Source organism: Ranitomeya imitator, chromosome 1 (assembly GCF_032444005.1).
Source record: "Ranitomeya imitator isolate aRanImi1 chromosome 1, aRanImi1.pri, whole genome shotgun sequence".
NCBI classification, from domain to species: Eukaryota; Metazoa; Chordata; class Amphibia; order Anura; family Dendrobatidae; genus Ranitomeya; species Ranitomeya imitator.
Window position 1 is genome coordinate 814,605,702 of NC_091282.1, and position 27,257 is coordinate 814,632,958.

General features: G+C 46.6%; 1 protein-coding gene across 6 annotated transcripts in view; it reads left to right on the forward strand.

Moving 5' to 3' along the window:
* The first annotated feature begins 1,984 nt into the window (after positions 1–1,984).
* The window catches only part of PWWP3A (PWWP domain containing 3A, DNA repair factor), a 117,468-nt gene continuing 92,195 nt past the window's right edge, over positions 1,985–27,257 (forward strand). The window contains exons 1-4 of one of the 6 annotated variants that reach the window (XM_069739613.1): positions 1,985–2,126; positions 10,289–10,375; positions 25,106–25,173; positions 26,725–26,795. In XM_069739613.1, the coding sequence (XP_069595714.1) occupies positions 10,319–10,375; positions 25,106–25,173; positions 26,725–26,795 (196 nt within the window). In that variant the 5' untranslated portion in view covers positions 1,985–2,126; positions 10,289–10,318. The other 5 variants (XM_069739638.1, XM_069739629.1, XM_069739603.1 and 2 more) reach the window with 5 other exon arrangements.

Sequence of the window (27,257 nt, forward strand, 5' to 3'; positions counted from 1 at the left end):
CCATCCTGACATCCACGACTGGGGCTGCCCTCCTCCAACCTGACATCCACGACTGGGGCTGCCCTCCTCCAACCTGACATCCAGGACTGGGGCTGCCCTCCTCCAATCTGACATCCAGGACTGGGGCTGCCCTCCTCCAATCTGACATCCAGGACTGGGGCTGCCCTCCTCCAATCTGACATCCAGGACTGGGGCTGCCCTCCTCCAATCTGACATCCAGGACTGGGGCTGCCCTCCTCCAATCTGACATCCAGGACTGGGGCTGCCCTCCTCCAATCTGACATCCAGGACTGGGGCTGCCCTCCTCCAACCTGACATCCAGGACTCGGGCTGCCCTCCTCCAACCTGACATCCAGGACTGGGGCTGCCCTCCTCCAACCTGACATCCAGGACTGGGGCTGCCCTCCTCCAACCTGACATCCATGACTGGGGCTGCCCTCCTCCAACCTGACATCCAGGACTGGGGCTGCCCTCCTCCAACCTGACATCCAGGACTGGGGCTGCCCTCCTCCAACCTGACATCCAGGACTGGGGCTGCCCTCCTCCAACCTGACATCCAGGACTGGGGCTGCCCTCCTCCAACCTGACATCCAGGACTGGGGCTGCCCTCCTCCAACCTGACATCCACGACTGGGGCAGCCCTCCTCCATCCTGACATCCACGACTGGGGCTGCCCTCCTCCAACCTGACATCCAGGACTGGGGCTGCCCTCCTCCAACCTGACATCCAGGACTGGGGCTGCCCTCCTCCAACCTGACATCCAGGACTGGGGCTGCCCTCCTACAATCTGACATCCAGGACTGGGGCTGCCCTCCTCCAATATGACATCCAGGACTGGGGCTGCCCTCCTCCAATCTGACATCCAGGACTGGGGCTGCCCTCCTCCAATCTGACATCCAGGACTGGGGCTGCCCTCCTCCAACCTGACATCCAGGACTGGGGCTGCCCTCCTCCAACCTGACATCCAGGACTGGGGCTGCCCTCCTCCAACCTGACATCCAGGACTGGGGCTGCCCTCCTCCAACCTGACATCCAGGACTGGGGCTGCCCTCCTCCAACCTGACAACCAGGACTGGGGCTGCCCTCCTCCAACCTGACATCCACGACTGGGGCTGCCCTCCTCCAACCTGACATCCACGACTGGGGCTGCCCTCCTCCAATCTGACATCCAGGACTGGGGCTGCACTCCTCCAACCTGACATCCAGGACTGGGGCTGCCCTCCTCCAATCTGACATCCAGGACTGGGGCTGCCCTCCTACAATCTGACATCCAGGACTGGGGCTGCCCTCCTCCAATATGACATCCACGACTGGGGCTGCCCTCCTCCAACCTGACATCCACGACTGGGGCTGCCCTCCTCCAACCTGACATCCAGGACTGGGGCTGCCCTCCTCCAACCTGACATCCAGGACTGGGGCTGCCCTCCTCCAACCTGACATCCAGGACTGGGGCTGCCCTCCTCCAACCTGACATCCAGCCACATATTCCAAAAGGCTAGGCATCCGACTAGTGGCATCCACCCTACCTGTAATGGGTATCTGGGATCCCACCCACTGCACAGCCTGCTTTCCTAAAACAAACCTGTTTTCTCCCCCTTCCTGCACCCAGCGCCTGGGTCTGCAGCCAAGGAACCAGCACCATGGGCAGAACCGCTGCACTCAGTCACTAGCTGCAGCGCTATCAACGTAATACCAGGAGCAGTGGCCGAGACTCAGCATTGAGCACTGGACCCAGGGAGGGGAGAAAAACGGAATTTTTACACAAAAAAGCCACTTTGAAGCGTATAGGGAACATATCCTACAACCCAGGTGGTTTAGCAGCCGGCTTCTGTATACACGGACCGCCAGAACCGCCACCATGGAGTCCACTAATGTGCACGGCGACCAGAGAGGCGGCAAACCCGGGAACAAGAGCACTGCCCAGTGCCCGTCACTACGGGCGCCCACCAAGCGGGAAAAACCCACCAAGCAGGAAACGCCCAGCAGGCAGGAAACGCCCAGGAAACGCTCCCTCCCTGGGAGGAATCCGGCCTCAGCGTCACTCTCATAGGCAGAAGCCGCCGAGCCCACATTGCTCCGGTCACGCCCCGGCCCGTGGGGAGAGGCGGACGGGAAGAAGGAATACGGTAAGGGGCGGGTGTTTGCCACTCGTCATCTCTAGGGCAGTGTTTAACTCCGTAACCACCGACCCTCGGCGAGCTGACGCCTGCGGACGGCCTGTAGGGGACGGTGCGTGTGGTGCTGCAGTCAGTACGTATCTGACGCGTCCCTCCGTGCGGTTGGCGGGACTGTGCCTCTTCCTCCCCTAGCTCTCCTGCTATTGTGCCATCTCCGATCCAACTTCTGCAGCTCAGGCACGATATGTCGCGATACGGAACTGTCACGTGGGCTATCTAGCAGCTGACCCTACACCAGTGACGCCTGCTCTGCACCTCTGGGGTCCCGCCTGAATCCCCCCAGTCCTGACACCAGGCTCCATTCAGTGCCCTGGTGGGAATTCAGGCGGACGCATTGCAAAGCCGCAGTGTGAACAGGCCCCAATGACTGTTCAAACCAAGCGCGGCATCGGGACATGGCCCAAGTACAATCCTAGTCCTGCCGCTCTCCTATGCTAACGAGGGGCCTGGTGCAGCCAGGGCGTGGCCAGCAGTGTGTGCCTTCCAGCTGTCTGCCCTCCTCTGGAAAGCTGTCAGTCAAATAAGAGCAGGAGGTGGGGAATGTACAGTCAGGGGGCACCGAGACCCTCAGTGCAGTCCTTGGCCGGTGCGCAATGGATCAGGCACCTGAACTCCCAAGTGTTCGGCTTCCGAGCCGTCTCAATGGGAATGTGCAATACGTGGACTCTGGCGCCACCTACTGGCTGCAGCAGTTATTAGCGCACAAGGTGCCATGCGCGTTTTCCACTTGGACAGAGAGGCTATGTGCACACATTGCGGATTCTCTGCGGAGCCGCAGCGTTTTTTCAGGTGCAGAAATGCTGCAGATCCGCAATTGATTTTTACAGTACAATGTAAATCGATGAGAAAAAAAAATGCTGTGCACACTTTGCGGAAAATCTGCTGCGGTTTAAAAGTAGCATGTCACTTCTTTTTTTGTGAATCTGCAGCGTTTTTGTATCCATTCCATTATAGAAAACCGCAGGGGTAAAAAACGCAGCAAAAATGCACAAAAAACGCTGCGGAACCGCACAAAAAACGTGACAAATCCGCAGATGCGTTTTCTGCCAGGAGAGGCAGAATCCGCACCAGAAATCCCTAAGCCTAATCTGCAACGGGAAAGGCCGCGTCCTGTGGGGTCCCTGCTTCTCACAAAGCTCCACATTGACTATTGAATGAATAGCAGCAGAAAAAGCTTCCCTCCATTGAATTATGGGGAAGCTGCTCCAAAAGCCGTCCATGCGTCCTCTGAGCTTTCCCAGTGACTAGTGTCGATTACCTGTCCATCGGCCATGAGCGGGGGACCGCTTCCTGCTTGCTGTCCTCCCCCATCGTCAGCCGTCCTGGTGCGATGTCACTTGTGCATTGAGATGTTGACACCTTGCCCGGCCGGCTGATTAGAAGAAGAGCCGGGGATGACCGCAGGCAGGAATCGTTCCCACGCCACGGCCGGAGACCAGGGGCAAATATGGCCGGGTTCACATCCGCATACAACACATGGCCCTGCGTACCCAATGTTAAAGATAGGTACGCAGGACGCATGCAGAAGTAGGCGGAGCTTAAGGACAAAAGTCCACAGCACTACGCTGCGGACTGAAACGCTAATGTGAACCCGGCCTAAATGAGCAATTCTGGCATTACGGTCTTCTGGCAGTGCAGAATAAAAGAGGTGAGGGGCTGTGACCTGACCCCGACACCACGTTTCTACAATCTTCGATCTTACTACTTTTGCACAGTGAAATCACCTGTAAAAAAAAAAAAACAACAAAACAAAAACAGAGTACACAATACTTTTTGATCTTTTCATTCATTTTTTTTATCTTTTTTTTCTTACCGTGTTGAATATATAACATGCTAGTTTTATAGCCCACTTGCCACAGTACCAGTTATATGTACTTTGTTTAATGTTTTTATGTTTTTTACATTATACAGTATATAGTTACACTCAGAAATATTTGGACAGTGACTGAATCGTTGTGATTTCAGCTCTGCAGGCCACTATTTTTGCAACTGATTTAAAAATGAAGCCGAGATGCAATTGTAGTGTCAACTTTCAGGTTTAATTAAAGGGGTTGAAACGTTTAGGAATTGGAACCTTTTTTCTACAAAGCGTCCTCATTTCAGGGGCTCAAAGGTATTTGGACAAATTAACTTTACCATAAATAAAATGTAAATTTTTGCTACTTTGTACAGAATCCTTTGCAGGTAATGAAGTCTGGAAGCCGTGGACATCACCAAACGCTGGGTTTCCTTCCTTGTGATGCTCTGCCAGGCCTTTACTGCAGCCGACCGGTTGATGTTTGTTTGTGGGTCTTTCTGCCCTACGATTTGTCTTACCCTTGTGAAATGCTGCTCCATGGGGTTGAGAGCTTGTGATTGACTCGGTCATAGCAGAATATTGTTGCCTTAAACTCCTGTTGCTTTCGCAGTATGTTTTGGGTCCTTCTGTCCTGTATAGCCCTGTACACTTCAGAATTCATCCGGCTGCTTCTGTCTTCAGTCACATCATCAATAAACACTAGTGACCCAGCGTCATTGGAATCCATGCACGCCCTCACGCTGCCTCCACCATGTAATACAGACGATGTGGTGTGCTTTGGGTCTTGAGCCGTTTTACGTTTTCGCCATCCTTTCTTCTTCCCATCATTCTGGTACAGGTTTTTCTTAGTTTCACCTGTCTAAAGAAAGCTTTTCCAGGACCGGGCTGGCTTCCTTGTTTTTTGGCGAAGTCTAATGTAGCCTTTCTATCTCTAAGGCTGATTAATGGTTTGCACCTTGTGGTGAACCCTCTATTTGCACTAATGAAGAAGTCTTCTCTTTATGGTAGAATGAGATACTGGAACGCCTACTTCCTACACAGTGTTCTTCACTTGGTTGGATGATGTAAAGAAGCTTTTCTTCACCTTGGAAATGATTCTGCAATCAACCACCACTCTTGTCTTCCGTGGATGTCCGGAACTTTTTGAGTTCCCAATTTCTTCGGTGCACTTTTTTTCTCACTCTTTTTCTTCTTTTTATTTTCGGAATGTACCAAACTGTTGATTTGGTCACTCTTAGCAGAAATGTTATCTTTCTGATGGATTTCTTGTTTTTAACAGCCTAATGATGGTCACATGTTGAAAGTTAATATGCCATACCTGGAATCAGCGCCAGAACTTTCACCTTCTTAGTTGTTGATGGATTAATGAGAGAATAGCTCATGCAGCCCAATAAAGAGCTTTTGAGCTATCTGTCCAATTACTTTTGGTCCCATGAAAAGGGGTAGCTATATGTTAAAGAGCTGTCATTCCTAAACCCTTACTCCGGTTAGGATTAGAGATGAGCGAATATGTTCGGCTCCCTCCTTATTCGGCAAGCTATAGCGCTTACAGAATAAGCTACAGCGGGAACCCGGATACCTAGAGCGCTTCCAATAATCAGGTGTCCGGATCCGCAGCTGCAGGTGTCGCCCGACAAACAGGCTCTCCATGCAGGTTGTGACTGTTATACGGCCGCGACACATGCAGCTGCGGAGCCGGTCACCTGATCAGCCGGAATGATCCAAGTATCCGGGTCCCTATGCAGCTTATTCTGTAAGCGCTATAGCTTGCCGAATAAAAAAGAGAGCTCACCTTTAGTTATGATGTGAATACCCTCAAATTAACGCTGAGCTTCTGCACTTTAAGCCCATATTGATTATATAACTTTATCTTGAATCTCTTTTGGTAAACGGCTAAAATTCCAAAACTTGTCCTTATCCATATTTCTAGACCTGTATGAATGTATATAGATGGATATTTCAATAGTTTTAATCTAAAAACAGGATGTACAGTGACAAATGTTAATCAATGCAACCCATGGAAGCTATACACTGTGTGCAGTTATTAGGCAGTATGTATTTGTGATTAATTTTATTCTTGAACAACTACAGTGCTGTCGGTCAATCCAAAAGGTAATAAACATGAAATCAGAATATATCAGCAAGTAAAAGTGAGGTTTTGTCTTTCTTCGGAGAATATCTATTCAGCTATATGAAAAATGTAAATTTTCCCATCTACATTGTTTCTTTTCATCTGTTTAAAGTGAGATTAATAACCGAAAGAACTAAAAATGTACAAAACACATAAAATAAATCAGTGCTCAATATAGGCTCCCCTTCTTTTTACTAACAGCCATAAGCCTTCCATCTATGGCGTCTGTGAGATTGTTAAATCTGTTGCTTTATGGCTATGTGAACAAATAATCAGCTGCAGCTCAGATTCACCAAGCTGTTGCACAACTCTTAGGGTAAGTAGTATATATCAGCTAGAAGAGTATAACCCAGTGATATTAAAACATAACCTTTACTAATAAGATTAAAAAATGGACAAACGCAACACAAATCAACATAAAGTGCTCTCGCCGAAAACTGTTCTCTAATAAAAAACTGGTGTGGTCTCACCAATTATGGACGAAGGGTACCCACAAAGGTAACGGAGGGTCCAGCAGTAGTAGGGTAAGATAAAGGGGACGGGGACCTGTTCCCTAGACCCCTGTCGTGCCCCAGCAATGACTCCTGTCCTTACAAGGACAGGCCCGAGTGAATCCTGCTATGGACACCCCCCACCATGTAGAATGTAGTTAACGCCTTCCTACGCGTTTCTTCTCCAATCCCGGAGATTCATCAGGGCAGTTTTCAGTGGCCAAAAGGCCCAGATGTGAGCTTAAAGGGAACCTGTCACCCCGTTTTTTGAGATTGAGCTATAAATACTGTTAAATAGGGCCTGCGCTGTGTGTTCCTATAGTGTATGTAGTGTACCCCGATTCCCCATGTATGCTGAGAAATAACTTACCAAAGTCGCCGTTTTCGCCTGTCAATCAGGCTGGTCAGGTCGGGAGGGCGTGGTGACATCGCTGGTTCTTCCTCAGCTTTACGTTGGTGGCGTAGTGGCGTAGTGGTGAAGACACAGCGCGCGATCTGCGCTGTAATCCCTTGCATCGGTGGGGGCGGCCATCTTCCTGGGGCCGCGCGTGCGCAGATCGAGTGCTCTGCTGCACGGGGCTTCAGGAAAATGGCCGCGGGATGCCGCGCGTGCGCATTAGAGATCGCGGCGGCCATTTTCCCAAAGCCAAGTTTGCATCTCGGCTTTGGGAAAATGGCCGCCGCGATCTCTAATGCGCACGCGCGGCATCCCGCGGCCATTTTCCTGAAGCCCCGTGCAGCAGAGCACTCGATCTGCGCACGCGCGGCCCCAGGAAGATGGCCGCCCCCACCGATGCAAGGGATTACAGCGCAGATCGCGCGCTGTGTCTTCACCACTACGCCACCAACGTAAAGCTGAGGAAGAACCAGCGATGTCACCACGCCCTCCCGACCTGACCAGCCTGATTGACAGGCGAAAACGGCGACTTTGGTAAGTTATATCTCAGCATAGGTGGGGAATCGGGGTACACTACATACACTATAGGAACACACAGCGCAGGCCCTATTTAACAGTATTTATAGCTCAATCTCAAAAAACGGGGTGACAGGTTCCCTTTAAATGTCCATGAGCAAAAATCAGCTCAAATGTCCATAAATCGGGGGTATCAGCAGTGGCTGTATAATGTCCCACAAATGAGCAATCCTCTGTGATGGTGTGTCACAGTAAGTGAGTCAGCTAACTCACTTACTGTGACACACCATCACATCTTACCCTACTACTGCTGGACCAGAGCAAAGCGCGGGAGCGCTGCTCTATACCCTGACACCGCAGGTCCACACCATCTGAAGGGAGCCTCTAATAGCGCACTTAGTGCATTGCTTAAGAACTTACGTTTCACCGCTGGGACTTTCCCCTCTCTGCACACTAGCTTTTAACTGGAATAAGCGAGTACGTGGCAAAGGCTCTGGTTGAGCCGAAACGTTGTTAATCGCATATGCTGTAATATTCTGTTACGCTCCCAGTTCACACTAATAAACTGGCACAACTTTTTGCATAACTTATCTAGAGAGAGTGCGGTGAATTTGATAATTTATTCCGCAGTATAAGACGCACCCCCCATTTTCCTCCCAATTTTTTTTGGGGGGGGGGGGTGCGTCTTATAGTCCGAAAAATATAGTTTTCTTGAAAGATGCAGACTTTTTCCTGTAACACTGCTTGAAGAAAGTGTCTGCTAAAATGTGGCAGTAGCTTATCTTTAATCCCTTCATGATGGAGCCCTTTTTCATTTTTGCGTTTGTTTTTCGCTCCCCTTCTTCCCAGAGCCATGTGAGGGCTTATTTTTTTCTGGACGAGTTGTACTTTTGAATGACACCATTGAATTTCCTATATTGTGTACTTGAAAACAGGAAAAAAATTCCAAGTACGGTGAAATTGCGAAAAATAGTGCAATTCCACACATTTTTTGTTTTGTTTTGCTTTTTACTAGGTTCACTAAATGCTAAAACTGACTTTCCGTTATGATTCTTCAGGTCATTACGAGTTCATAGACACCAAACATGTCTAGGTTCTTTTTTTTTTTTTTATCTGAGTGGTGAAAAAAAATTAAACATTTTGTTAAAAAAATAAATAAATAAAATTGTCCCATTTTCGGATACCCATAGCGTCTCCATTTTTCATGATCTCGGGTTGGGTGAGGGCTTATTTTTTCGCACCGAGCTGCCGTTTTTAATGTTACCATTTTGGTGCAGATACAATCTTTTGATCGCCAGTTATTGCATTTAAATGCAATGTTGCGGCAACATAAAAACGTAATTCTGGTGTTTTGACTTTTTTTCTCGATACGCCCTTTAACAAGCAGGATAATCCTTTTTTTATTGATAGATTGGGCAATTCTGAACAATTTCCATGTCCAAAAAGCTTATCGGCAGAGGGGAGCATGAAGTGCTCGAAAATTTCTTGGTAGACAGCTGCGCTGACTTTGTTCTTGATAAAATACAGTGCACCTACACCAGCAGATGACATGGCTCCCCAAACCATCACTGATTGTGGAAACTCCACACTAGACTTCAAGCAGCTTGGATTGTGGCCTCTCCACTCTTCCTCCAGACTCTGGGAACCTTGATTTCCAAATGAAATGAAAAATTTACTTTCATCTAAAAACAACCCCTTGGACTACTGAGCAACAGTCCAGTTCTTTTTCTCCTTGGCCCAGGTAAGACACTTCTGGCATTGTCTATTGGTCCTGAGTGGCTTGACACAAGGAATGCGTCACTTGTAGCCCATGTCCTGGATACGTCTGTGTGTGGTGGCTCTTGAAGCAATGACTCCAGCAGCAGTCCAATCCTTGTGAATCTCCCCCACATTTTTGAATGGCCTTTTCTTAACAATCCTTTCAAGGCTGCGGTTATCCCGGTTGCTTGTACACCTTTTCCTACCACACTTTTTCCTTCTACTCAACTTTCCATTAATATGCTTGAATACAGCATTCTGAACAGCCAGTTTCTTTATCAATGACCTTCTGTCGCTTACCCTCCTTGTGGAGTGTGTCAATGACTGCCTTCTGGACATCTGTTAAGTCAGCAGTCTTCCCCATGATTGTGGAGCCTATTGAAACAGACTAAGGGACGTTTTCAAATGCATAGGAAGCCTTTGCAGGTGTTTTTTGTTAACTATTCTAATTTACTGAGATATTGACTTTTGGGTTTTCATTGACTGTAAGCCATAATCCTCAACATTAACAGAAATAAACACTTGAAATAGATCACTCTGTTTGTAATGATTCTACATAATATTTGAGTTTCACTTTTTGTATTGAAGAACTGAAATAAATTAAATTTTTGATGATATTCTAATTTTGTGAGAAGCACCTATAGTTCATAACTGGCCTTTAACCAGCATCAAAGAGGTCAGAATTTTTCCTCCTCTGTTTGGGAATGCCAACAAACTGTCTGGCATGGACATTGTAATCAACGTATCAGCAAACATCGTTGTTCATTGGCCATGCATAATTGTTTTGCAAAGATAACAGAAAATAAACTGTATGAGGTAATATTAGAGGTAAATATTCATCCTACAAGAAGTATCAATAATTCAGACAACAGTTCTTGATTCTGGGCCTACACAATTTCTCTTGCATAATTAAGAAGAAATGCTGTGTTTTCAGACCCACTGTAATGAAAGGTTTGAAGGAAGTTTTGTGCACTTACGGTACATTGTGTGCTCATATACTAATGCCTAGCTATTATTTAGGTTTCAGTGATGAAAATCCGCAGGTGAACCATGGTTGCCCCAGAATACGTTTTCTGTATGTGGAATAATCGTTTATGGCCAGCAAAGGTGAGTGCCATTTGTTATGTTTATATATACAGAGTCTGCTTCCTGCAGGATTCTTTCTACCCTTTAGGCCAGATGATGACAGCAATAGTATGGCTCTGTGTGGTAGTTATTTTACTGCAAGAATAGGATTGAATATCTGGAAACTTTTTGGGAAAGGTTTCACTGGATTAATTAATGTTTTTGGCACATGTAATGTACTCTATTAAATACAATGTTGCTATAAACCACGTCCATGACATGCTTAATATAGTATCACAAATCCAAAATCTAAACTGTTTGAGGCATTTTTTTTTACATGCATGTCATAATCATATTACCGTATAAATGTATCCATTTACGTATTATAAATTATCAAGCCATGTTTGTGGCTTCTGCTTGAGCTCTTTTTTCCCTGTATTTGTGCTCTCTCTTGTTTATTTTAGGCACGTTCCATGTCCTTAGTTACTTTCTATATCAAACAAAGTGAATGAGTTCTGTCTTTTTGTTTTTGTTTTTTAAAGGTTATTTACACAATTCTAAAAAAAAATATAAAAAGTAACACCTTAGTTATGGAGACACTTTGGGCCTTAAAGGGTATATCCAGGACTTTATAAAAAAAAATGTACAAAAGCACTAACAGGCAGGTAATTGCAACTTGTCTGTTGTGCACTGTGCCATTATTCCCCGGTACAGACCGGTCACATACTGCTCCTGCCGGGGATTCAGCTGTCTCTGCTGACGCAACAAGGACTTCTGACATGTTTCATTCTGCCCTTCAACATGTGGTGGTTTTAATTACAGCAGGATCCTACCTACCCATAGATGCATGCTTTTCTGAGAGCTATCCACATTAACCCAGGAATTCATACTTCAGCCTGAGGGCTCATACTCACTTGCGCGAAACTCGGATGAGTCTCGCATTTTAATACCCGGCGCTACTGCCGGCACTCAGATCGGAACGTGTGGCTGCATAGAAATACATGCAGCCGCATGCTCCGATCCTCTGTGCCGGGTATTGCCGTGCGAGACGCAACCGAGTTTCGCGCAAGTGACTATGAGCCCTTAGAGAGGTATTCACACTAGTCAAGAAGGGTCCCAGCAGCGTGAGACCACCTTGTCGTTGGCTGCTGGGCATGCATGAATTAACCAAATTATGTGCTAAGCGACTCAATTTTTTCCTATTAACCAGAGCAGTATTACTATTCATGTTTCATATATTCCTTGTCTACATGATTTAGCACAATAGAGTTCAACTTTTTTGTATATTGTATATGGAGGTGGCTGCTCCTAGTATGCTCCTCTTCACTATAGCCTGGAAGTGCCAGTCAGTCTTCTGTTATTCTTTTGTTATCTGCCTGACAGCCGACTCTCCCAGTTAGGCTGCAGGGATTCAGATGTAATTCAGAATGACCTCGGAAGTCCCGACCCGTCAACAGAGTGGAAATAAAGCCTCCGCTCTGTAGACGTGACGTCCGCTCTGTGACCGCTCTATGTCGGGTAGGAACTGCACAATGCACAACAGGCAGGCAAAGGGAAAGCGGACAGCGGGGAGCAGATGTTTATAGCCTATGAAGGGGGTAATAACCATGGAGCTTCCCAGGCTGTTAATATCAGCTCACAACTGTATACGTAGCCTTTACTGGTAATTAAAATGGGGGACTGAGCTGCTCCGTTTTATAAATAATTTCAATGCCATTAGGCCGACGTCACACTAGCGAGTTTTACGGACGTATGAGCGCATAAAATGCGTCAGTAAAACACGCATTACACACGGCCCAATTATTCTCTATGCCCCAGCTCCTATCTGCCGTATTTTACTGATCCGTATTATATGGCTTTCTACGACTGTAGAAAATCGCAGCATGCTGCATTTGTCACCGTATTGCGCAAAAAAATCGCCATTGAAAGTCTATGGAAGCCAGAAAAATACAGATTACACACGGACCATCAGTGTGACTTGCGAGAAATACGCAGCGGTGTTAGAGAGAAAAGCCGGCAATTCAGTGCGGTGTACAGTAAAATCACACTGACAGCTTACAATAGAATAGGTAGAATAAATGTGGATATATTATATATATATATATATACCGTATATACTCGAGTATAAGCCGAGATTTTCAGCCCAAATTTTTGGGCTGAAAGTGCCCCTCTCGGCTTATACTCGAGTCAATGTGGGTGGCAGGGTCGGCGGGTGAGGGGGTGAGGGCGCTGAGGTATACTTACCTAGTCCCAGCGATCCTCGCGCTGTCCCTGCCGTCCCACGGGCTTCTGTGCTGCAGCTTCTTCCCCTCTTCAGCGGTCACGTGGGACCGCTCATTAGAGATATGAATAAGCGGCTCCACCTCCCATAGGGGCGGAGCCGCCTATTCATTCCTCTAATCAGCGGTGCCGGTGACCGCTGACAGGAAGAGCTGCGGCACCGAAGACCAGGCAGAGGGACAGCGCGAGGATCGCCAGGACTAGGTAAGTATAGCATATTCACCTGTCCTCGTTCCAGCCGCCGGGCGCCGCTCCATCTTCCCGGCCGGCGCCTCCATCTTCCCGGCGTCTGCGCTCTGACTGTTCAGGCAGGGGGCGCGATGACGCATACAGTGTGCGCGGCGCCCTCTGCCTGATCAGTCAGAGCAGAGACGCCGGGAAGATGGAGGCGCCGGAACGAGACGCCGGGAGCTGCAATCAAGGGAGGTGAGTATGTGTTTTTTTTTTTTTTTATTGCAGCAGCGGCGGCAGAGATTTCTATGGGGCACAATGAACGGTGCAGAGCACCGTATATGGCACAGCAATGGGGCACAATGAACGGTGCAGAGCACCGTATATGGCACAGCAATGGGGCACAATGAACGGTGCAGAGCACTGTATATGGCACAGCAATGGGGCACAATGAACGGTGCAGAGCACTGTATATGGCACAGCAATGGGGCACAATGAACGTGCAGAGCACCGTATATGGCACAGCTATGGGGCACAATGAACGGTGCAGAGCACTATATGGGGCACAGCTATGGGGAAATAATGAACGGTGTAGAGCACTATATGGCACAGCTATGGGGAAATAATGATCTATTTTTATTTTTGAAATTCACCGGTAAATGCTGCATTTCCACCCTAGGCTTATACTCGAGTCAATAAGTTTTCCCAGTTTTTTGTGGCAAAATTAGGGGGTCGGCTTATACTCGGGTCGGCTTATACTCAAGTATATAAGGTATATACCGTGTGTATATATATACCGTATATACTCGAGTATAAGCCGACCCGAGTATAAGCCGACCCCCCTAATTTTGCCACAAAAAACTGGGAAAACTTATTGACTCGAGTATAAGCCTAGGGTGGAAATGCAGCATTTACCGGTGAATTTCAAAAATAAAAATAGATCATTATTTCCCCATAGCTGTGCCATATAGTGCTCTACACCATTCATTATTTCCCCATAGCTGTGCCCCATATAGTGCTCTGCACCGTTCATTGTGCCCCATAGCTGTGCCATATACGGTGCTCTGCACCGTTCATTGTGCCCCATTGCTGTGCCATATACGGTGCTCTGCACCGTTCATTGTGCCCCATTGCTGTGCCATATACGGTGCTCTGCACCGTTCATTGTGCCCCATTGCTGTGCCATATACGGTGCTCTGCACCGTTCATTGTGCCCCATTGCTGTGCCATATACGGTGCTCTGCACCGTTCATTGTGCCCCATTGCTGTGCCATATACGGTGCTCTGCACCGTTCATTGTGCCCCATTGCTGTGCCATATACGGTGCTCTGCACCGTTCATTGTGCCCCATTGCTGTGCCATATACGGTGCTCTGCACCGTTCATTGTGCCCCATTGCTGTGCCATATACGGTGCTCTGCACCGTTCATTGTGCCCCATTGCTGTGCCATATACGGTGCTCTGCACCGTTCATTGTGCCCCATTGCTGTGCCATATACGGTGCTCTGCACCGTTCATTGTGCCCCATATCTGTGCCCATATACGGTGCTCTGCTCCGTTCATTGTGCCCCATTGCTGTGCCATATACGGTGCTCTGCACCGTTCATTGTGCCCCATATCTGTGCCCATATACCGTGCTCTGCACCGTTCATTGTGCCCCATTGCTGTGCCATATACGGTGCTCTGCACCGTTCATTGTGCCCCATTGCTGTGCCATATACGGTGCTTTGCACCGTTCATTGTGCCCCATTGCTGTGCCATATACGGTGCTCTGCACCGTTCATTGTGCCCCATAGAAATCTCTGCCGCCGCTGCTGCAATAAAAAAAAAAACCACATACTCACCTCCCTTGATTGCAGCTCCCGGCGTCTCGTTCCGGCGCCTCCATCTTCCCGGCGTCTCTGCTCTGACTGATCAGGCAGAGGGCGCCGCGCACACTGTATGCGTCATCGCGCCCCCTGCCTGAACAGTCAGAGCGCAGACGCCGGGAAGATGGAGGCGCCGGCCGGGAAGATGGAGCGGCGCCCGGCGGCTGGAACGAGGACAGGTGAATATGCTATACTTACCTAGTCCTGGCGATCCTCGCGCTGTCCCTCTGCCTGGTGTTCGGTGCCGCAGCTCTTCCTGTCAGCGGTCACCGGCACCGCTGATTAGAGGAATGAATAGGCGGCTCCGCCCCTATGGGAGGTGGAGCCGCTTATTCATATCTCTAATGAGCGGTCCCACGTGACCGCTGAAGAGGGGAAGAAGCTGCAGCACAGAAGCCCGTGGGACGGCAGGGACAGCGCGAGGATCGCTGGGACTAGGTAAGTATACCTCAGCGCCCTCACCCCCTCACCCGCCGACCCTGCCACCCACATTGACTCGAGTATAAGCCGAGAGGGGCACTTTCAGCCCAAAAATTTGGGCTGAAAATCTCGGCTTATACTCGAGTATATACGGTGTATATATATATATAATGTCTGTCATTGAGACACATATATGTATATAAATATTTCACACAGCGCTAGATAGCTTATAAGCCGGTAATTCAATTGCCGGCTTTTGCTATCTCCTTCCTAAACCCGACATGATATGAGACATGGTTTACATACAGTAAACCATGTCATATTCCCATTTTTTTTGCATATTCCACACTACTAATGTTAGTAGTGTGTATGTGCAAAATTTGGGCTATTAAATTAAAGGGTTAAATGGCGGAAAAAATTGGCGTGGGCTCCCGCGCAATTTTCTCCGCCAGAGTAGTAAAGCCAGTGACTGAGGGCAGATATTAATAGCCTGGAGAGGGTCCATGGTTATTGCCCCCCCCCCCCGGCTAAAAACATCTGCCCCCCAGCCACCCCAGAAAAGGCACATCTGGAAGATGCGCCTATTCTGGCACTTGGCCACTCTCTTCCCATTCCTGTGTAGCGGTGGGATATGGGGTAATGAAGGGTTAATGTCACTTTGCTATTGTAAGGTGACATTAAGCCAGATTAATAATGGAGAGGCGTCAATTATGACACCTATCCATTATTAATCCAATAGTCTGAAATGGTTAAAAAAAAACACAAACACATTATTACAAAGTCTTTTAATGAAATAAAAACACATGTTGTTTTAATATTTTATTATTCTGGTAATCCACCGGAAGACCCTCGCTCTGTGACAAAGAAAAAATAATAAACCAACAATATCCATACCTTCCGAGGATCTGTCACGTCCCACGATGTAAATCCATCTGAAGGGGTTAATTTTTTTTTTACAGCCAGGAGCTCTGCTATAATGCAGCTATGCTTCTGACTGTAAACCCCAGGGAATGAATGGAAACTAGGTCAATGACCTGTAGTTACTTTCATTCGCGGTGAGGCGCCCTCTGCTTGTTGTTTTCATATGACCTCGAGCCTGGGAACTCTTCTGATTTTTTTTTTTTTTTTTTCCCACGCTCGAAGGACATCCAGCAGAGGGCGCCTCACCGCGAATGAAGGTAACTACAGGTCATTGACCTAGTTTCCATTCATTCGCTGGGGTTTTACAGCCACGAGCACAGCTGCATTATAGCAGAGCTCCTGGCTGTAAAAAAAAAATTAACCCCTTCAGATGGATTTACATCGTGGGACGTCACAGATCCTCGGAAGGTATGTATATTGTTGGTTTATTATTTTTTCTTTGTCACAGAGCGAGGGTCTTCAGGTGGATTACCAGAATAATAAAATATTAAAACAACATGTGTTTTTATTTCATTAAAAGACTTTTTAATAATGTGTTTGTGTTTTTTTTTTTAACCATTTCAGACTATTGGATTAATAATGGATAGGTGTCATAATTGACGCCTCTCCATTATTAATCTGGCTTAATGTCACCTTACAATAGCGAGGTGACATTAACCCTTTATTACCCCAACCCCATATCCCACCGCTACACGGGAATGGGAACAGAGTGGCCAAGTGCCAGAATAGGCGCATCTTCCAGATGTCCCTTTTCTGGGGTGGCTGGGGGCAGATTATTTTTAGCCAGGAGGGGGCCAACAACCATGGACCCTCTCCAGGCTATTAATATCTGCTGTCAGTCACTGGCTTTACTACTCTGGCGGAGAAAATTGCGCGGGAGCCCACGCCAATTTTTTCCGCCATTTAACCCTTTAATTTAATAGCTAGAACGCCCAAATTTTGCACATACACACTACTAACATTAGTAGTCTGGAATATGAGAGAGAGAGAAAAAAAAAAAAAAGGGGTCAGGCTTGAAAAAGGCTCAGATGGAGCTGAAACGTCGCACCGGCTATGTGGGTTGATTAAAACCTTTCACTTTAACAATGGAGTGCTGCCTCTTTTTTGAATCTCTGTGAATCTGGTGCACTCGTTGTACTGGTTGCCTGGGGCCCTGCACCTGAAGATAAGTACAAGCGTTGTGCTGTTTCTTTTTTCTAATATATATATATATATATATATATATATATATATATATATATATATATATATATATATATATATATATATATATATATATATATACAGTGCCTACAAGTAGTATTCAACCCCCTGCAGATTTAGCAGGTTTACACATTTGGAATTAACTTGGCATTGTGACATTTGGACTGTAGATCAGCCTGGAAGTGTCAAATGCACTGCAGCAAAAAAGAATGTTATTTCTTTGTTTATTTTTTTTTTTTAAATTGTGAAAAGTCTTTTCAGAGGGTCATTTATTATTCAACCCCTCAACCCACCAGAATTCTGTTTGGTTCCCCTAAAGTATTAAGAAGTAGTTCAGGCACAAAGAACAATGAGCTTCACATGTTTGGATTATCTCTTTTTCCAGCCTTTTCTGACTATTTAAGACCCTCCCCAAACTTGTGAACAGCACTCATACATGGTCAACATGGGAAAGACAAAGGAGCATTCCAAGGCCATCAGAGACAAGATCGTGGAGGGTCACAAGGCTGGCAAGGGGTACAAAACCCTTTCCAAGGAGTTGGGCCTACCTGTCTCCACTGTTGGGAGCATCATCCAGAAGTGGAAGGCTTATGGAACTACTGTTAAAGGGAACCTGTCACCCCGTTTTTTGAGATTGAGATATAAATACTGTTAAATAGGGCCTGTGCTGTGCGTTACTATGGTGTATGTAGTGTACCCTGATTCCCCATGTATGCCGAGAAATACATTACCAAAGTCGCCGTTTTCGCCTGTCAATCAGGCTGGTCTGGTCAGGTGGGCGTGTTCACAGCGTTCTTTTCTTCCCCAGGTTTCCGTTGGTGGCGTAGTGGTGTGCGCATGTCCAAGGTCCGGATTCCCTGTGCCCACGTGAAGACACAGCGTGCGATCTGCGCTGTCATTCCTTTCATCGGTGCGGGCAGCCATCTTCCTGGGGCCGCGCGTGCGCAGATGTAGTGCTCTGCTGCACGGGGCTTCAGGAAAATGGCCGCGGGATGCCGCGCGTGCGCAGAAGAGATCGCGGCGGCCATTTTCCCAAAGCCGAGATGCAAACTCGGCTTTGGGAAAATGGCCGCCGCGATCTCTTCTGCGCACGCGCGGCATCCCGCGGCCATTTTCCTGAAGCCCCGTGCAGCAGAGCACTACATCTGCGCACGCGCGGCCCCAGGAAGATGGCCGCCCGCACCGATGAAAGGAATGACAGCGCAGATTGCGCGCTGTGTCTTCACGTGGGCACAGGGAATCCGGACCTTGGACATGCGCACACCACTACGCCACCAACGGAAACCTGGGGAAGAAAAGAACGCTATGAACACGCCCACCTGACCAGACCAGCCTGATTGACAGGCGAAAACGCCGACTTTGGTAATGTATTTCTCGGCATACATGGGGAATCAGGGTACACTACATACACTATAGTAACGCACAGCGCAGGCCCTATTTAACAGTATTTATATCTCAATCTCAAAAAACGGGGTGACAGGTTCCCTTTAACCTTCCACGGCCTGGATAGCCTTTGAAAGTTTCCTCCCGTGCCGAGGCCAGGCTTGTCCGAAGAGTCAAGGCTAACCCAAGGACAACAAGGAAGGAGCTCCGGGAAGATCTCATGGCAGTGGGGACATTGGTTTCGGTCAGTACCATAAGTAACGTACTCCACCGCAATGGTCTCCGTTCCAGACGAGCCCGTAAGGTACCTTTACTTTCAAAGCGTCATGTCAAGGCTCGTCTACAGTTTGCTCATGATCACTTGGAGGACTCTGAGACTGACTGGTTCAAGGTTCTCTGGTCTGATGAGACCAAGATCGAGATCTTTGGTGCCAACCACACACGTGACTTTTGGAGACTGGATGGCACTGCATACGACCCCAAGAATACCATCCCTACAGTCAAGCATGGTGGTGGCAGCATCATGCTGTAGGGCTGTTTCTCAGCCAATGGGCCTGGCCATCTGGTCCGCATCCATGGGAAGATGGATAGCACGGCCTACCTGGAGATTTTGGCCAAGAACCTCCGCTCCTCCATCAAGGATCATAAGATGGGTCGTCATTTCATCTTCCAACAAGACAACGACCCAAAGCACACAGCCAAGAAAACCAAGGCCTGGTTCAAGAGGCAAAAAATCAAGGTGTTGCAGTGGCCTAGTCAGTCTCCTGACCTTAACCCAATTGAAAACTTGTGGAAGGAGCTCAAGATTAAAGTCCACATGAGACACCCAAAGAACCTAGATAACTTGGAGAAGATCTGCATGGAGGAGTGGGCCAAGATAACTCCAGAGACCTGTGCCGGCCTGATCAGGTCTTATAAAAGACAATTATTAGCTGTAATTGCAAACAAAGGGTATTCCACAAAATATTAAACCTAGGGGTTGAATAATAATTGACCCACACTTTTATGTTTAAAATTTATAAAAATTTAACTGAGCAACAAAACTTTTTGGTTTGTAAGATTTATGCATCTGTTAATAAATCCTGCTCTTGTTTGAAGTTTGAAGGCTCTAACTTATTTGCATCTTATTAAACCTGCTAAATCTGCAGGGGCAAATACGCTGACACACCCTGCCTACGGATGAGATACGGACCACTATTTTGGGGACTTTTCAGCGTATTACGGCCATAAATTACGGACCGTATTTTTATACGCTGAGTGTGACGCCGGCCTTAAGGTAACTTAGGACACACTTAAGCATAAAGAGCAAGGCTACCGGTTCTGTTGCAGGCAAGAGGCACCGGGCCGGATCATGAAAAGCCCCCCAATGGTGGCTTTTCTCATCAGCCGACGCCTGTGACCTGTGGTAAGCTTTTTACCGCGGGTCACAGCTGCTTGGTCATGCTGACATCTGGAAAAGTTGACTGATCCCATACTATTATATCATTTTATAGATCGTGTTCTCTAAATAGTCACTGTCGCCTGTATGAATTTGACATTTAAGAAGGTCGTTGAGGTATAGATGAAGTGGCATGTTGGGAAACCCATAAGCAGTACCAAATTTTTCAGACTATTAAACGCACTGGACCATCAGACGCACCTAGGTTTTAGAAGAGGAAATTGGGATTAAAAAATTGAAGCAAAAACTGCGGTCAATTCTTTACTTAATATTCCCTATCCTGGTATATATAGTCCCCTCATCCTGATACACATAAGAATAATCTTTATATAGCGCTAACATATTCCTGAGAGAACATACAAACTCTTTGCAGATGTTGACCTTGGTGGGATTTGAACCCAGGACTCCAGCGCTGCAAGGCTGCTGTGCTAACCACCAAGCCACCGTGCTGCCCATACACATGGCCTCCCTCATCCCTATCGTGGTATGAAGGCCCTCATTCCCATCTCAGTATGCATCGCCTCCTCATCTCTAGCCTGGTAGGCATGGCCCCCTCATCCCTATCATGGTAGGAATGTTTCCCCCTCATCCATATCTTTGCAGGAATGGTCACCCTCATTCCTGTCCTGGTGTGCAGGGCCCCCATCTTGTCCTAGTATGCATGGCCCCATCCTTATCCTGGTATGATTGCCCCCACCCCACACTGGTATGCATGGCCCCATCAGAAAACATGAAAAAAATAAAAAAAAACATTAAACTTACCTTCCCGGCGCTCCCTTGCACCATCTTGTTTTGATTCTAGCAGCTGCTTTATGCTTATAAGCAGCGCATGGCAAGGACGTCATGCGCTGCTTGCTAGCTGAAGGGCAGCTGCCGGAATACTCAATGCTCTGCATGCTGGGACTGCATGTATGGAGAGCAGTGAATATTCATTGCTTTTTAATAGCGAGCACAGTGTCAGCCAGAGCCTTGCTGCAGCTGCCGGCGGTCACGGGTGCTCCTACTTAAGAGAAATGAAAATTCATCGCTTTCAACTCCCATGGGCGTGGAATGCGGTGAATATTCATTCCCTTCAGTAGCAGCACATGTGACCGCCAGCAGCTGTAGGAAGGCTCTAGTTGGACAACCCCTTCTCAATCTTACTTTTATAAAACAACACCTATAGTCACTTCTGGTACGGGCGCTTTCCAATTATATCTGCGCCTGTTCTCCTGGGGCTCGAGTGATGTTCTGTCATGTGAGACTTGCAGCTTATCAGAGACACTCTTCCCCCCCTCCCCCCTCCTTCCCTCTTGCCTCCTTGGAGCTTAACTGACATTACAGGAAGCCATCCAGGAGAAGGATCCAGCCTGATCCATTTCAATGGCTGACTCTTTGTTCGCTGGGAGATAAGCCACCACCAGAGGAGTTGGGCAATGGCTCTTTAAGGGTACCGTCACACTATAACATTTCGATCGCTACGACGGTACGATTCGTGACGTTCCAGCGATATCGTTACGATATCGCTGTGTCTGACACGCAGCAGCGATCAGGGATCCTGCTGAGAATCGTACGTCGTAGCAGATCGTTTAGAACTTTCTTTCATCGCTGGATCTCCCGCTGTCATCGCTAGATCGGTGTGTGTGACACCGATCTAGCGATGCGATCCAGCGATGCGTTCGCTTGTAACCAGGGTAAACATCGGGTAACTAAGCGCAGGACCGCGCTTAGTTACCCGATGTTTACCCTGGTTACAAGCGTTAAACTAAAAAAAAACAAACAGCACATACTTACATCTGGTGTCCGTCACGTCCCTTGCCGTCTCTGCTTCCCGCACTGTGACTGCACTGTGAAAGCAGAGCACAGCGGCTGTGCTTTCACTTTCACTTTACGGCCGGCAGTCACAGTGCGGGAAGCAGAGACGGCAAGGGACGTGACGGACACCAGATGTAAGTATGTGCGTTTTTTTTTTTTTTTTAGTTTAACGCTTGTAACCAGGGTAAACATCGGGTAACTAAGCGCGGTCCTGCGCTTAGTTACCCGATGTTTACCCTGGTTACCCAGGGACTTCGGTATCGTTGGTCGCTGGAGAGCTGTCTGTGTGACAGCTCCCCAGCGACCACACTACGATTTACCTACGATCACGGCCAGGTCATATCGCTGGTCGTGATCGTAGGTAAATCGTATAGTGTGACGGTACCCTTATGCGGAACACAGGAGTGCCCAGCTGAGCATTGCTGAGTAAGGTGGAGTTGGTAGAGGTATCTTTTGGTTTTGACAGCTATCTATAAATGTATGGCCAGCTTTGTCATCAGAGACAGAAGTCTTAGGGTACCGTCACACAGTGGCACTTTGGTCGCTAGGACGGCACGCTCCGTGACGTTCCAGCGATATCCTTACGATCTTGCTGTGTCTGACACGCTATTGCGATCAGGGACCCCGCTGAGAATCGTACGTCGTAGCAGATCGTTTGAAACTTTATTTCGTCGCTGGATCTCCCGCTGACATCGCTGAATCGGCGTGTGTGACGCCGATTCAGCGATGTCTTCACTGGTAACCAGGGTAAACATCGGGTTACTAAGCGCAGGGCCGCGCTTAGTAACCCGATATTTACCCTGATTACCAGTGTAAATGTAAAAAGAAAAAAAAAAAAACACTACATACTTACATTCCCGGTGTCTGGTCATGTCCCTCGCCTTCAGCTTCCCTCACTGACTGGTGAGCGCCGGCCAGCCGTAAAGTACAGCGGTGACGTCACCGCTCTGCTTTCCAGCTGTCCGGCGCTTACTGTCAGTGCAGAGAACCACAGCGCCGAGGGACGCGACAGGAATGTAAGTATGTAGTGTTTGGGTTTTTTTTTACGTTTACGCTGGTAACCAGGGTAAACATCGGGTTACTAAGCGCGGCCCTGCACTTAGTAACCCGATGTTTACCCTGGTTACCGGGGACTTCGGGATCGTTGGTCGCTGGAGAGCTGTCTGTGACAGCTCTCCAGCGACCAAACAGCAACGCTGCAGCGATCGACATCGTTGTCGTATCGCTGCAGCGTCGTTTTAGTGTGACGGTACCCTTAAAGGAACAGCACAGACCAGAGTTAAGGAAACCTGTATGTATATATTAATAGAAGAAGGGATCATGGGGAATAGTTGTCTGCTGCCATGGAGTGTTCACGGTGTCCAGAAATTCCAAAAAAATATCCCTTAACTTTACCACAGCACTCTTGGCCATCAGCCTATTACTACTTTTGAGAATAGGCCTGTGACATATACAGTGGGTACGGAAAGTATTCAGACCCCTTTAAATTTTTCACTCTTTGTTTCATTGCAGCCATTTGGTAATTTCAACAAAGTTCATTTTTTATTCTCATTAATATACTCTGCACCCCATCTTGATTGCAAAAAAAACTGAAATGTAGAAATTTTTTCATATTTATCACAAAAGAAAAACTGAAAAAACTGAAATATCACATGGTCATAAGTATTCAGACACATATTTAAGTCACATGCTGTCCATTTCTTTATGATCTCCTTGAGATGGTTCTACTCTTTCATTGGAGTCCAATTGTGTTTAATTAAACTGATAGGACTTGATTTGGAAAGGCACACACCTGTCTATATATGACCTCACAGCGCATGTCAGACCAAATGAGAATCATGAGGTGAAAGGAACTGGCCAAGTAGCTCAGAGACAGAATTGTGGCAAGGCACAGATCTGGCCAAGGTTACAACAGAAGTTCTGCAGTACTCAAGGTTCCTAAGAGCACAGTGGCCTCCATAATCCTTAAATGGAAGAAGTTTGGAACCACCAGAAGTCTTCCTAGACCTGGCCGTCCAGCCAAACTGAGCAATTATGGGAGAAGAGCCTTGGTGAGAGAGGTAAAGAATAACCCCAAGATCAAAGTCAACTATCACTGCAGCACTCCACCAGTTGGGCCCAACGGAAGCCTCTCCTCTGTGCAAGACATATGAAAGCCCGCATATAGTTTGCTAAAAAACACATCAAGGACTCCCAGACTATGAGAAATAAGATTTCTCTGGTCTGATGAGATGAAGATAGACCTTTTTGGTGATAATTCTAAGCGGTATGTGTAGAAAAAACCCAGCACTGCTCATCACCTGCAAAATCCAATCCCAACAGTGAAACATGGTGGTGGCAGCATCATGCTATGGGGGTGTTTTTCAGCTGCAGGGACAGAACAACTGGTTGCCATTGAAGGAAACATGATTGCGGCCAAGTACACAGATATCCTGGATGAAATCCTCTTCCAGAGTGCTCTGGACCTCAGACTTGGCTGAAGGTTCACCTTCCAACAAAACAATGACCCTAAGCACACAGCTAAACTAACAAAGGAATGGCTTCAGAACAACTGTGTGACCATTCTTGACTGGCCCAGCCAGAGCCCTGACCTAAACCCACTTGAGCATTTCTGGAGAGACCTGAAAATGGCTGTCCACCAACGTTCACCATCCAACTTGACAGAACTGGAGAGGATCTGCAAGGAAGAATGGCAGAGGATCCCCAAATCCAGGTGTGAAAAACTTGTTGCATCAATCCCAAGGTTGGTTGTATTAGCCCAAAAGGGTGCCTCTACTCAATACTGAGCAAAGGGTCTGAATACTTATGACCATGTGATATTTCAGTTTTTCTTTTTTAATAAATTCGTAAAAAGATTGGGTGCAGAGTTAACATTAATGTGAAAAAATGAACTTTTTTGAATTTACCAAATGTCTGCAATGAAACAGAGTGAAAAATTGAAAGGGGTCTGACTACTTTCCGTAACCACTGTATATCTAGGTTCCTCAGGAGTACGTTAATTGCGAGAAATGGAGTAAAAAAACATTCTGGGGGCATACAACTTGTATGCCCCCAGACAGTTGTTTTACAACTTGTCCTGAAATGTGGATTATTTCCTTGAGCTTTTGTGTATGTAGAACTTTAAAAAAAATCTGCATTTATGAGTAAATATAATATCGGTACTTATACATCAACATTACTTTATAATTAATTAGAATTGCTACTTAGGTGTCCTTTCACGGTGTACATTAAACTGAATGTTTTTGTCATGTAAAGGTGATATGTGCTTTTAACAGGATGTTTTCTTCTTACTTAGGTGTTGTCACATCTATATGTGTCCAACAAATGCAGGCTGAGTGTTGAGATATTTGTCCTGAAGAAACAGTTGAGTATATCTCTCATTTCAGTATTGTTCTTTATTATAATGTTATTTCTGTTTCTCAGGAAAAGCTCTGGTCATCAGTTGGGCTCTCAGAGCCCAGTAGTGTCTCATGTTCTAAAACTTGGGTTCTAAGGTTGCTCCTCAGCAGTGATGGTCCTGATACAAAGGCCATTTTGTATCTAATGCTGGGTTGCAATTGAGGGCATTCTATGTGGCATAAGATCAATGTCAAAAGAGCAGATATACAGATTCTAATATATAGACAGAGAAAACATAGACTAGTCATTCCAATAACTTTGAATGATAAACTTGCATCTTTAGATCCTTTTTTTTTTTTTGTATAACTGTAGTCCCCCCCTATTGGTTGGCTTGTTTTTATTAAATAAAAATGACTAACTTTTTTTAAAAAACTGGACCTGTCAATTGGTATTCAAAAGGGCTTTCACAAAACTTGTTAACCCCTCCAGTGCTTCACCAAGAGTAATTAAAAGTCAAATGAAGAATTAAGTTCTTTCAACTAAATTGTTGCGTTAGACTTAAATTTGTAATTTTCAAAGCGCTATAGAAAATTAGGCCAGATGTTTGTATTTGCAGGTTTTACCCCACTCATTTTCATAGTTAGTTACTTTCTGTAGTGCTGATGTATGCACATAATATATACTGTAATCCCTCAGACAACTTGCAAAATGGATCAGAGCCTGGCTGCACTATAAGTCAGTTATCTTAGTTTTAAAAAAAGAAAAAATCGTGTAATTCAGAGAAAATATGGTTTGAAGAGCTGAGGCTTAGACTGGCTCGGCCCGAGTCTGCATCTCCCCGCACCGCTCAACCCAGGTCTATCTTGCGTGTGTACAAAGGGAGAGACCTGTCAATTACATGGAGCGGCGCAGAGAACAAGCTAGACCAGCGACCTACCCAGCTAGCTCTTCAGACTATATTTTCTCTTAAACATAGGAGCACTTCAGAGAAAGTTATATTTGACTGCACTCATGCAGCCAGGATCTGATCTATGCTGCCAGTGGTTTGCGCAGCATGAATCAAGTGACTGGTTCCAATTTTGTTACTTCTTTTTAATATTAATTAGTAAAGATTAGATGAATTTGTATGTGTTTTTGTTGTCCAAATTGTTTTTGGTACAGAACAATAAAATGGTGTCCTCAAGTTTGAAATGTATTCACTTCTTGTTGGCGGGGGTCAGACCACTCACTGCTCCCAAGAATCTGGACTCCGAAGAGCCCCATGTCAATAGCAGTGATCGATCATCCACACTGCCACTCCATTCAGTCTTATGAGTGTATGGGCACTCCTGTAAGAATGGATGGAGTGGCAGTGCACATGATCGATCACTGCTGTATTCTCACAGGACCCCATTTCTCTGAATTTGAAGTGGTGCTACAGTCACACATCCAGCAATCAGGAAGTTATCCCATATCCACTGGATGGTGGCTGACTTTCAAACTTGAGAATGCCCCTTTAATGGAATTTTGCATGACCTTTGCTTTTGTGTTTTAATGCAGTTGAATTGTTACCATTTATTTCTCATTCTTTTCAAGGCTAGATGTAAATTTGGCTGATACAAAACCCTTCCTGAAGGAGGAACTAAAGAAGATTGGTGGCATACTAGGTAAAATTTGATGAACAACTGCTAGAAGGGGATTAACCAATTTCTGAACAAAAAAGGAGCAAATATTATAAAACCATGATATGAAGTGATTGTGATAAGTGTCACTGAGGTTACTGATTGTCTGCAGCGGTCACACGCTGGCCACATGTAAACAAGGATCTAAGGGGGACACCATTTCTAGGTTGTAAGGCAGGGTTCCTCGTCACTTATGACTCTATGTTCAGTGGCTCAGCCTGATTGTTCTTGTTTGTGACAAAATGTTAGATTATACATAACCTCTTCCAGAAGTGGCCAATTTGCACTTCTAGTTTTTTTCCCTACCCTTCTTCCGGGAGTCTCAACTCCTTTATTTTTCATTCGTTGTTTTTTAGGTTCTGTTTTTCCAGTGTCCCTTATCTGATAAAAATGATGGGGCAACATGAGTCTCCAGACAAGTACAGTTATGGCGATACCAAAGTTTTT